This window comes from Podarcis erhardii (assembly GCF_964252035.2).
Source record: "Podarcis erhardii genome assembly, chromosome: 3".
Classification (NCBI taxonomy): domain Eukaryota; kingdom Metazoa; phylum Chordata; class Lepidosauria; order Squamata; family Lacertidae; genus Podarcis; species Podarcis erhardii.
In genome coordinates, this window is record NC_138507.1 from 71,175,609 (window position 1) to 71,188,623 (window position 13,015).

The window sequence follows — 13,015 nt, forward strand, 5'->3', positions numbered from 1 at the left end:
ATTTCAGACATGAAACAAAAATGGAGCTTATTGAGTCCCTTTTGGGCCACCATACATGGCTGGTGGGCTATCTTCAGTTTGATTAAAAGGGAGAGTGAAACCACATAGAAAACACATGTTAGGATACCTTCCGAACCCAAACTGTTTTTTGCATTTTGTTTATAGTGTTATTTTAATTTTAATGCATTTTTTATTATTGTGAGCTACCTGGGCTCTCTTTGGAGAGGAAGGGTGGACTGTACAGTTGAAATAATACATAAATAAGGAGGTTGTACTATCTGAACTCAGCTCTGGGCAGCCTCCCTGTCTGAGAAAGGTCACACAGAGAGGTTTTGAAGGTGCAGATATAAAATGCTCAAAGGGATACTTTGAAGGCAGGCATTGGGGCCAATCTCTGCCTTAAAATCTCACCCTTCTCAGCCAGGAGATTGCTCAGGTCTGAGGTAAGGATGGGGAGAAATTCAATTCAGTTCACATTGTATACCAGCTTACCTAATTCACTCTTGTTGAAACAATACACAAACTGAAACAGCCTTCCTTCAAAATATGCACTTCTCTGAATTTTGCAATACAATTCTCCAGCCAAGTAATGTTTACATAAATGCATATGCTTGGAAACGTACTCATACGTCAGTGAAAATAACACACAAAAATGCATTATATTAGGGGAAATTCTTTTGCAAAAATTGTGTATACTAGGCACAATTGTGTACAAACATGTGTACATTGGGAGAAATTCACACTAAATTTTAACACACACACACACACACACACGCGCGCTCAAACTGCTGTGGAAATGGGATGACTTAAATTTAAGACAGCAAAAGTAAGAGACAGAGAAGCACTGAAATTGACCATATTCACAAATACCCAATCTAAGGAGGGATGCACTGAGAAACCAGGGGAACATTACTGCAGATTTAATTTTGTTTGGATGAAAGGAGATAGTCACACACAGATTTTGACACATGCATAGTTCTGTTTCAGCTGTTTTGTGAGGATTTTGCCCACTTTTTGGTATTTCTGCAAAGCTCTTGTTTCTCCCAAACATGCTCCTACTTCCCTCTTGTGTGTGACTGGCGTCATTTCAGTTGGGTAAGCATCAACCCTCACCCCTGAACACTGGAAAGAATGGGAAATCTGTCAGGAAGAAAGCTAAAAACCCTCTTGCATCCATTTAATCCTGAACAGTTATATAGGTGAGGAGTGTGTACCAATGATTTAAATTGTTGAAGAGTTAAGGTTACTCAGCAATGGGCCCGCAGTGTATTGACTCAGCTGCAAACCTATTGATGACTAACTGTTTTCTGCCATGGGAATGCAGCATCCATGCCTCTGATCCCACAGCCACCTTGCATTAGGAGCTGTATGTGGCACCATGCATTTTAATTTCCACTTTCCCTCATTGGCTTTGCTATATCCTATCAGCTCAGGCTACTTTACCTCTCAATTCTTCTGGCAGTGAAACTGCCCAATATATGAGGTCCTTATGTAAGATGGTGAAAAATTGAGGGTGGCAATTATTGGACTGAATCCAAAGACAGCTCCTGTTAGAAGACCAGGGGCTTGAGAACCCACCACCAATTATATCTTGTTGTTACAGGATACTCACATAGGAACCAATTCCCAGGAGTCTTCTTATATTGCTCTTAAAGAAGTGTGTGTGCCGCCCCCTCACAATTTTTAATAATAGTCCCAACAGCAACTAGAGGTAACTTTATTTATCTGTGATAATATAGAGATCACCTCAAGATACAAAAAGCATTTTACAGTTCTGATGGGAATAGCTTCTTTTTCTCCGATCTCTTTAGAATATGTCACAAAATATGATGAACTCTTCAGGCGTAAATGGACGTAGAGCCATTTTTGCAAAATGCTTGCAGCAATGTAAAAGCTTGCAATTCTTAGCCTCACCATTCTTCTCTTGGCATTCCTGCTCCATGACATGTTTATACTCCCTTGTGGGCTATAACCCCACATAGTTATCATCCTTCCCCCACCCCTTTTTAATGGAAAGTGGTAGGGTTCATGTTAAAATACGCTGTGTGGTTTTCTGTAAGTGTCATTTTTTTCAGATGAAATTTCAGTGCCCTTTCTACTAGCTAAATAACCATAAATGTGCTTTCATGCATATGCAAGCCTATCCCTCTAAGCACCTTATTAATTATTTCAAAGATATTTAGAGGTCAGTACTCATGGAAATATCTATGCATGAAGACTCATTAATTCAAGACACCATAAAGAGAAATGGGATAGAGTTTAGTTACCATAAGATGAGAAAACTATTTTGTAGTGGGTTTTGATCCTAGGTGCAAAGTCTCAGTATCTACACACAGAATGGGTTTAAATCATAGCTCTGTTTTAAATAATCAGACCAGCTATTGTAAAATATTGGTGTTCCAGCAAGTTGAAGCCCTGAAATCTGAATTGAATTCTGAATTGACATGATTGGATATTGTCTAATGAATTTTAACCCTCCGAAGGAGTGGGTAGGGCTCATCACTCAGTACATGCTTTACACATGGAAGATTGTGGGTTCAGTCCTGTATCACACATCAACAGAGTCAGAGAGCAGGTGATGGGAAACACCCCTCTCTGCTTGATACCATGGAAAGCCTCTGCCAGTCAGAGTAGACAATAGTAGGCTAGAAGGATAATAAGTATAAAGCAGCATCTTATGTCCTCATAAATTCTAAACAATACTTGCTGGACTATCTATAGAAAACAACCCTACACCAGGTAGTATTTTTCTAGGCAATCTATCAGATTGTAACTTAGATCTCCACATTCAGGTATGCCAGTTATGGAGCACAGCGCACATGTGCACACACACACGCACACACACATACACACACATCACATTACATTCATCGTAAGGGATTTGTGGTGATTCTGAAGCCTCTGGCAATTATTGCTTCAGCTGTCCTAATGTCACAAATAGTGGAGAAAGCAGAGGATGTTCAGCCAATGGCAGCCAAAAGGCCCAGGAAAGAATGAAAGCCGGAGCGAGGGAGGCTAACAGTGAGAAGGGGCAGAGTAATGTGCACATAGTGAAGGAAAGTAGATTGGGAAACTGGTATTCACATATTAATCTGAAATAACATGAGAAGTATTTGTTCTCTGGCCTCTAATCTATGGTTGCTTCCAAAGGAGACATCTACTGTGGAACAGTCATGTTCCCCCTGCCCACTCACTTTTAATAGGGCATCTACATGACACAGTGATCACAACATTTCATAGCTGTCAACTTACAGATTTGAAAACAAGGGACCAGCAGCCTTGAAAATAATGGACCAGCAGCCAAAATAAGGGACCTGCAGCCTCACCTGTTCCAGGCACTCCAGTCTTCCTGTCCTCCTGCAGTCTGGTCAAACTCATGCTGGTAGCTTCAAGAACACTGTCCAACCAACTTTGTAACCAGAGGTTCAACTGACTAGAATCTGAATCACATGTACCACAAGGCCTATGCAGCCTCAACTTAAGATGGCTCCCCGGTCTGGCTTTGCACTGCAAAGTTTGCAGCAGCACGTGCAACAAAATGGCATCCAGCATTCAGAAAAACCCTCAGCTTGCATTAACTAGCCACACACAAGGCATGCAAGCTCCACCCCCCAGTCATTGTTAGACTTCTTATTGGGTGAGCAACACAGCCAAGCAACACAGTTGGAGCATCCCTCCTCCCTGACCAGCAGGGAGAGGAGCTGCTTCCTTTGAAATTTAAGGGACATCATTTAAGGGACATCCATTAATAAGGGACAGCAGCAGGACATGGCGCTGGAATAAGGGACTGTCCTTTCAAATAAGGGACACTTGACAGCTATGCAACATTTCCCCTCTGTTCAGCTTTCTTTCTAAAACACATACATCACACAGCTGTTCAACAGGTTGTTTGTCCAATCATGGCTTCATAAAAAGAATAAATAAATGTTCTCTATGATGTCTTTCCTTTCTAAGAATCAGCTTAATCACTTTAATCCTTCCTCTTCCAAATATCATCATTATCTTTATATCCATTTTCTTTTCCCTTCCTAAACTGAAGCTAATGGGTAACAGGATCATGCCTGGAAACGCAGCAAGGGGGAGTATTCTACATTTTCTCCACACATAATGGGGGAAACTGCTTTGAGTAGTATTTTTTACAACCAAGTGGTGTATAAACTTTATGAAATAAATAAACATAGTTGTCCCAATGAAAATTACTGCACTCCCCTCACATTTGGAGCAGGGGAAAAAGGTCTGTCCACTTGGTGACAGATTCTAGAAGTCTGAAAAAAAGAGTTGCTATTCCATTTCCATCTTAAAGCAGAACCGAAATGACTGTGTGCTACTAAATCATCCATGTCTGGAAGCACCCTATGTGTAATGACCCTGCCATTAAGGCACACAAGTTACAAAATTGATTTGAAAAATGCTATTTGTACAAAATACATTTTTCACTACATATTTCATGCTCAAATTACTATGCATCTATGAAACACATCTCTGTTCTCAGTTACAGCGATCCAATGAATTAAATCCTGTTCTTTTCCTGAAGAGTTTTTGACCTCTAGATTTATCCAGATATATATACAGTCATGGGAAAAAGCAAGTTCACCCTCCTTGAATTCCATGGTTTTACATACGAAGACATAATAACAATCATCTGTTCCTTACCAGGTCTTAAAATTAGGTAAATAAAACCTCAGATTAACAATAACACATGGCATATTACACTGTGTCATGATTTATTTAACAGAAATAAAGTCAAAATTGAAGTCATGTGTGAAAAACTAAGGACACCCTATGATTCAATAGCTTGTAGAACCACTTTTAGCAGTAGTAAAGGGACCCCTGACCGTTAGATCCAGTCGCAGACAACTCTGGGGTTGCGGTGCTCATCTCGCCTTACTAGCCAAGGGAGCCAGCGAACAGCTTCGGGGTCATGTGGCCAGCATGACTAAGCCACTTCTGGCAAAGCAGAGCAGCGCTCAGAAATGCCATTTACCTTCCCGCCGGAGCAGTACCTATTTATCTACTTGCACTCTGACATTGTTGTGGAGGAATTTTGGCCCATTCTTCTTTATAACGTTGCTTCAGTTCATTGAGGTTTGCTGGCATTTGTTTATGCACAGCTCTCTTAAGAGAGAGATGCACAGCATTTCAGTTGGTCTGAGATCTGGATTTTGATTGGGCCATTGCAACACCTTGATTCTGTTCTTTTTCAGTCATTCTATTGGTGTGCTTGGAATCCTTGTCCTGTTGCATGACCCAATTTTGGCCAAGCTTCAGCTGTTGGGCAGATGGCCACACATTTGACTATAGAATAGTTTGGTATAGAGAGGAGTTCATGGTCAGCTCAATGACTGCAAGATTCTCAGGTCCCGTGGCTGCAAAACACGCCCAAATCATCACCCCTCCACCACTGTGCCTGACAGTTGGTATGACGTGCTTGTGCTGATATGCTGTGTTTGGTTTTTGCTAAATGTAGTGTTGTGCATTATGGCCAAACATCTCCACTTTGGTCTCATTCTGTCCAAAGGACGTTGTTCCAGAAGCCTTGTGGTTTGTTCAGATGCAACTTTGCAAACCAAAGCTGTGCTGCCATGTTCTTTTTAGAGAGACGAGGCTTTCTCCTGGAAACCCTTCAAAACAAACTGTACTTGTTCAGTTTTTTTCTCATTGCACTGTCATGAACTTTAACATTTAACATGCTAACTGAGGCCTGTAGAGCCTGAGATGTAACTACCCCCCCTCCCATTTCTCCAAGCATTGCACTGTCTGACCTTGGGGTGAATTTGTTGGAGTGTCCACTCCTGAGAAGATTGGCAACTGCCTTGAATGTTTCCCACTTCTGAATAATCTTTCTCACTGTAGAATGATGGACTTAAAATTGGTTGGAGGTGGCCTAGAACCCTTCCTAGTTTCATGGGCAGCAGCACTTGCTTCCCTAAGAGCATTGTGTGGTCTTTCCTCCTTGGCATTGTGTTAAAACACACCTGAACGCTCCAGACCAGCAAATTACGGAAACTTTGGCTTTAATAGAGCTGGGCGCACTTGCTGATGATCAATTAAGCAAGGACATTTGATTAGCAGCCCCTGTCTGCTACTTAGCCTATTAATTCCTATGGAAGCAGTAGGGGTATACTTAGTTTTTTCAGACATGATTTCTCCATCTTGGCTTTATTTCTGTTAAATAAATCATGACATGGTATAATATGTCATATGTCGTTGTTCATCTGAGGTTGTATTTACCTAATTTTAAGACTTACTAAGGAACAAATGATTGCTATATGTAAAACCACAGAATTCAAAGAGGGTGCACTTTCTTTTCCCCATACTGTGTATCTCCAGCAAGATCTGATCATTCCCTTGATAGCATCAAAAACAGAGAGTCAAATGTTAATGGAAACCGCTGGCTATGATAATGATGTTATATAATTTCCCCAAAATAACAACACCAGAATGAACAGTGTTAATTTTAACATTTAAGCAATCTAAACAAAGCTGATACTTTGCCTCCTGTATTTGCACCCATATGCACTGAAGAGAACGGAGGAATATTATTTTTTAGCATTTCTGGGACCAACCTCAGTGACACCAGTAAGACTTATCAGTGGCTTGACTGGAGCTGAAGTAACCCTATTTTTAATTCAAACAGATCTATAAAGTAATGTCCAGAATACAACAAAACTGTTGTATTTTTGTACTGTAAACTGCCCTGTGACCCTTGAATGAAGGGTGGTATATAAATTTCAACAACAACCATGGTGTCAGTGTTTCTAAGGAGTAATATCACAAGTATACCCTGAGACCTGTGGGTATAGGGTGGTATACAAACAACAACAAGTATGAATAACAAACTAATTTTAGAGGGGTTTTTTATTGACACACTACAATCCTATATTCAACTGCTCAGAAGTAATGGAAATGAAAAGTCTTCACTATGGAACAATCAGTTCTGTTGGGTCTGTCTTCAGCTTCACCCTGCAGCTGAGTAATGTTAACAATGGTGCATTTTGACATATGCTCTTTAGAAAGATATTGGTTTATATTTCCCACAAAAGAAGCCATGTGGAAGCAAAAAGATAAATTAGTCTCAGCTACTTTGCTAAGCATCAATCTATTGTGTCAACGACACCTTTTTTTTTTAAAGGAAAGCAGCAATTGAAAAATTCAGCCAGGAACAGAAGAGTGGCAGAGTGGGCTTAACTCTTTCCCCTTCTGTTGCTTGTCCACACAAAATATCCCCACAGCTGTCTAGTTTTGTGCCTGAAGAGAAAAAATATGAGGTCCCCACATATTTTATTCTGAAGGTGGGCAAAACAGGGGTAGGGCAGTATTTCTAGCAAACAAACTGCAGGAGGAAATGTGGGGTAAGCAGTTGCTTCACCGGTAGTTCCTAGACTTTCAATCACAGACCTATAAGACTGTTTTCCTTTATTCCTTTTTAAATGATGGAAAGTGTCCTGGAACTCAGTGTCACATCTAGTTAAACCCACAGCAGATGATATGCATGGGCTGAGACATAGCTGAGGCTAAATTACTACTTAACAAGCTGAGAATAAAAAACGTAAAGCAAAAAATAAAATAAAAAATCCATAGATTGCTGGAGTATGTCAATAAATCCAATAAATGAATACTGATATCTTTATCAAGAAATATTTTGTCCCAAAGTAGTAGCCAACTAAACAGAGCAAAAGGACCACAACTAAAATATGAATAGCAACAATGATGACAACAAAAATTTCAATTAAAAGTGCAATGCATTGACTCTTTAATGTCATGAAGTAATTTCCCAGTGAGTCCCAAACCATTTTAATAGTAGTGTCAGCTTGAAGCATGGGGAAGAAAATCCCAATGACTTCTCCTCTGCTGCAGTGGTTAAAATAGGATAACCACTAAATAATTGGAATTTGATGAACTGTACATGTATTTCATGGAAGCTGATGCCTAAGGTGGGAACTCTTCTGATAAATGTTAGAATGAGCCTGCTTGAAATTCAACCATGGCCATTACTAACATGAGTGGAGATAATGAAAATAAACAGAAAACATTACACCTCTCCTGGATCCAATACTTCTAAGAAACAGGATGGAAATCCATTGCCAGAAGTGGCTCATCCAGCATTAAATAAATTATTTGGATTGCCATGCTCAATGTGTCACAAAAACATGGATATGGCATGGTACTGCCAGCAAATTTGACACCTAAGAGCAAAAAAGAAAATTAGCTGTTTTGCAATTTTCGTTGTTCAACAATCAACCATTTTTGATGCCTCTAATCCACATTTCTCTCCCTAGTCAAGCAGAAAGGATACTCAACCTAACAAATGCTGCGGGTGATCTGCCATGCACTCAACACAGTGGTAATTAACAGAGATAACTTCACCAGCCAGGAAGGTTATTTGAAATTCCTGTTACATACTTTTCCTATTAGCTGTTGAAGATAGGCCAATGAAGTTAACAACTTATTTGACTCTAAAGAAGACATGTGGAGGTCATTCAGCTTTTCTTTTCTATTTTCCCCCCTGCAGTTTATAGCTATCATCATTTAACACTTGATGATGATGAAATACTAATGTGAAAAAATATGTATGCATATGCTTATAAAAGAAATGCCCTTTAGAACCAAGATATAGTACTGCAAAGGCAGAACAGGACTAGAGGAGTTTTTCTGAAACCAATAGGCAGTCCATCAAAAGAAGCAAACGCTAAGACAAATCATTATTCCATGATTATTTTTTTAAAAAAAACAATGAGTGACAGATATTTGTTATTTGAGCTAGTAATTCCTGCCTACTATTTAAGCCAAGTAATATGAGAGGGGAAAAATATTGGATGAACTTACCCACACATGGGAGGGAGTAGCCAAGGTCAGGGTCATGGATAAACTGGCGATTGTTCAGCATAGTGACACAGTATAAATGAAAACAGTCCAGGCAAATGACATGGCGATGTATGCACTGGAATACCAACACGGGGCTCCTAAAAGGAAAGGGGAGAAAGGATAAAGCAGTTTGTCTTTATTATGTCATGCTATTCCTATATAGCTTTGCTTCATGCTAGCAGTCTTCTATGCTTTATATGGAACATACAAAGACACAACATCTGCCTAGAGAGGACTTACATCCCAAGACCTCTCAGATCTGCTACATCAGCATGCTAGCACTGAGGATGAGGCTTACCAATGGCTGTACAGGATTATCGCGAAACGTGATGACACTGATTTTTAGGACTGTAATTAAATTAAGACAGACTGCACAGAGAGGAGAGGGGTGAATAATTTAATAGCAGGGACTGGAGGGTAGTGGGGGGAGAAAGAACGCCAATATGTAATTCAGTCTCCATCAATAACATCCTACATGTTTCTGAGGATTGGAGAGGGGACATAAACCACAGAGTCATTGGTGATATTATGCCATAATTCCAAAAACAGTTTTGCGCTGCATAATTCAACCTGAGCAGAATTACTGTATTGGCCCGAATATAAGCCACACCTTTAAAATTCAAGGGGGAACAAGAAAAAAAGACAATACCCAAGCATAAGCTGCTCCCTTAAAATTCTGCAGGCACTCACACCCGTTCTGTTTTACCATATGTCTGTTTCAGCAGTGATATCGTAAAAGCCAATTTTTGTAAGGTTGCGGATTTAAGCCGCATTTTAACTTTTCATGGTCAGAATTTGGGGGGAAAGTGAGGCTTATATTCAGGCCAATATGGTATATGGAATTAAGACCATTGAAAGCTCTTTCTAGAGATTCATTATAATGATAATGAGCACATCTCAATTGGGGGGGGGGACATGCTGCCAAGATGCTATCCCCCCATCCCCCACAATCTTTTAGGATGAATGAACTTAGGATGAATGAACAGCTGCACAAGTGGAACACAACAGTCTCATTCCAACCATACATCTAAAGCATGGCTTTCCTCCCTGGGGGAACAATAATGTATTAAGGATGCTGGAAATTGTAGCTCTGTTAGGGGAAAACTACAATTCCCAGGATTCTTTTCAGGAAGCCATCTACTTTAAAGCTATGGTGTTGGCCTACATTGACATAATCCCTGCACTGGTACAACAGTGCAATTTCACACCCATGGCAACACATTGTCTATTCTTCCACCCTTACAATATAGTGACCTAGCTTCAGAACCTTCACTGACCAAACAGCTTGCAGCAGTTTCTGCCATTAACAGGACACAGGATAAGAGTCTTCTTTGCCACAAACCCCATAATGTAAGTGTGCTCCCACCCTTCACTAGGAAAGGCAATAAGAAACACAGCTACTTTTATTGATGGACACCAAGCACTGCATGCCACTGATTGCCTTGCTGGTCAAACATTCATGATCCATTATTCATTTCAGGATGAAAATAAAGGCCTGTGACAGCAAAACAAACAGCAGCTGCAGACAGAGTTGCAATGTAATGCCATGCTTTGGATCTGTCAGTATATGGTCTTAATGTGAATACCATGTCCCATAATAACTGCATCTCCAAATATAGACACCGGAGATATTACTCCAGCAAGCAATTTGGAGGCCTGGCCATAGCATCACAAATGAAAAACACATTACTTATCTTAAGGGGTCAGGATAAACAGTTTCTCCTCAACCAGGCATTTGGCTGATTTACATTCTATGATTTTTAAAACGTGTTTGTGAGAGCGGGGTTATTGTTTCGTTCTTGTTTCTGTTTCTGTTTCATTGTGTAATTTGTATTCTCATTTTGTATTTATCTCTTGTGAACTGCCCTAGGATCTTTGGGTGAAGGGATATATATATATATATATATATATATATATATATATATATGTATGTATGTATATATATATGGCAGTCTGTCAACCAACCAACCAACCAACCGGGACATCCTCTCTCAGCTTAGTCCCAAAGGACACCTAGTCACAGAGAGTGGCATTTGCAGCTTCTACCCATTAGGTTCCACTGTCCCCAGCCAGTCATCCAAGATGCACAGAGGCATGTATGGCCACCAATGGCATGCAGACCACAACTAAAACCTACAACAACAGCAGTGACAAGCTGAAAAGCAGCTCTTCATGTGAAGCATTGCCATCTTTTTTTCCCCTCCCAAAGCATTAGTACCTCAAATGTGACTTGGGAAAAGCTGCATCTGCTCTCTGCTCCCCACCCCACCCTGGTATTTCATGCAGGTTTCAAAGGTATGGCTGGTCTCTTCATGCAAAGCTAATGTATGTGTTTCGTCATTGTGTGTGCTTGTTTTCTCCTGCTCTGGAGGGTAGGACTCAAACCAATGGCTTCAAGTCAAAAGAGAGGAGAATCCACTAAACATAAGGAAAATCTTTCTGACAGTAAGCTGTTCAACAGTGGAACTGTCTCCCTCAGGAGGTTGTGGACTCTCTTTCCTTGGAGGTTTTTAAGCAGAGGTTGGATGGCCATCTGTCTTGGATGCTTCAGCTGAGATTCCTGAATTGCAAGGGGCTAGACTAGATGACCCTTGGAGCCCCTTCCAGCTCTATGAGTCTATGATTCTAAGTGGCAGTGCATCCAAGAGGAAGCTACACAATGGCACAATGGCATGTGTCCTGCCATATAATGGAAAGTAGCAATCATTGTCATTAGGGATGACCTGCTCAAGTATTTCACTTCCTTTCAAGAATAAACTTATCAGCCACTCAATAAATTAAAACACCCAGGTATAATGTGGAAGTCACCATATGGGGTAATATCCGAATTACACTTAACTTGCAAGTCCCCCTTATTTCAGCGTGTGTCCTTTTGTCTTCAGTGAAGCGAAATATTCCATGCATAATCTTCTTTCAAAATATCCTTAAAAAGCCTCATATACTGTAGATTTCAAGGTAGTGTGTTGGTACCATTAAAAATATAATCTCAGTGTTTTAAGGGATTTTCGCAGAATAAAGCAGCTTACAAACTGAATTAAATAAAACCTCCCCACTACTAATCCTTATTAGTTGACCACTTGCTGTTCTGATTTATATAAAAAAAGAGGCAGGCAGCAGACAGAATACGCTGCAGATCTCAGAAACTGTAGTTAATGTAGTCCCTGAAGAACCGAGGCTGCAATCCTGCTGCATTCACTTACTGGGTGCAGATGCCATTAAACTCAGTGGGGCTGACTTCCAAGCACACAGGTTGAGGACTGCATAAGAACAGCCACTATCATACTTGTGGGTTTTAATCAATCACAGGCGGGGGCCCGTTATAACTCTGCCAACAGTTCAAATGCTTCCAGCTATGCCCTCAAACACACTTAGGCTGAAATCATGTCTACTCAGAAGTAGGTCCTATTGAATTCAGTGGGGCTTACTTCAGTCCCAGGTAAGTGAGGTTAGGACTGCAGCCTCACTTCTTCTTTCTACCTAAAGTTGACTGAAAGTGGAGCAGGTATACATGTATAGCCTAGTTTTGACACAGGGCCTTCATCCCATCTTGTGGTTTTCTATGACAACAGACAATTATGTGCAAAGAAAAAAGAAGAAGAAAGCCTGTGAATGAAGGGTAGGCTGCGGACAGGGCCTTCCACCAAAATCACCACCACCTCCTGTACTCAATATTACATTTGCTTGTGTTAACAAGGCTTTTGCGAAAGAAACAGTTCACGTTTGCTTAATCTACTTAGGAAATGGAATGAAGAGAGCCTTCTTCTCACAGGTAATATGTTGAGGCATTTGCAGTCCTCAGCTAGGAACGCAACTGGAAGAACTGCCTGACATAGAGGTACATACACTGCAGCTGTTGGTTGAACGCACTCAACAAACTCCCCATAAGGTTCCCATCTCACCAGCCCAACATGCAGAGCTGGGCACAGGAGAGGATGGATAGTACAGTGCTTCTTACCTAGCCAACAAAACATCTATTGGGTTGTTTTAGTAGCATTCTAACTCCCTGCAGAAACAATTCCTCAGTAGCAAGGGATAGTTCTTTTAAGCAGGTGAGCAAATAGACCTACCTGATTAAAACAGGAAGGGAGGGGCTGTAGTTCAGAGATGAAACATATTCTCTGCATGCAAAAGGTCCAGGTTCAAACCCCCG

The 13,015-nt window shown here is 40.6% G+C and overlaps 1 protein-coding gene across 3 annotated transcripts in view; it reads right to left on the reverse strand.

Moving 5' to 3' along the window:
* Nucleotides 1–13,015, reverse strand: part of PRKN (parkin RBR E3 ubiquitin protein ligase) — a 643,936-nt gene that overhangs the window by 222,097 nt on the left and 408,824 nt on the right. For all 3 annotated transcript variants that reach the window (XM_081855184.1, XM_081855182.1, XM_081855183.1), the window contains one exon: nt 8,827–8,963. In XM_081855184.1, the coding sequence (XP_081711310.1) occupies nt 8,827–8,963 (137 nt within the window). The remainder of the gene's footprint in view (nt 1–8,826; nt 8,964–13,015) is intronic.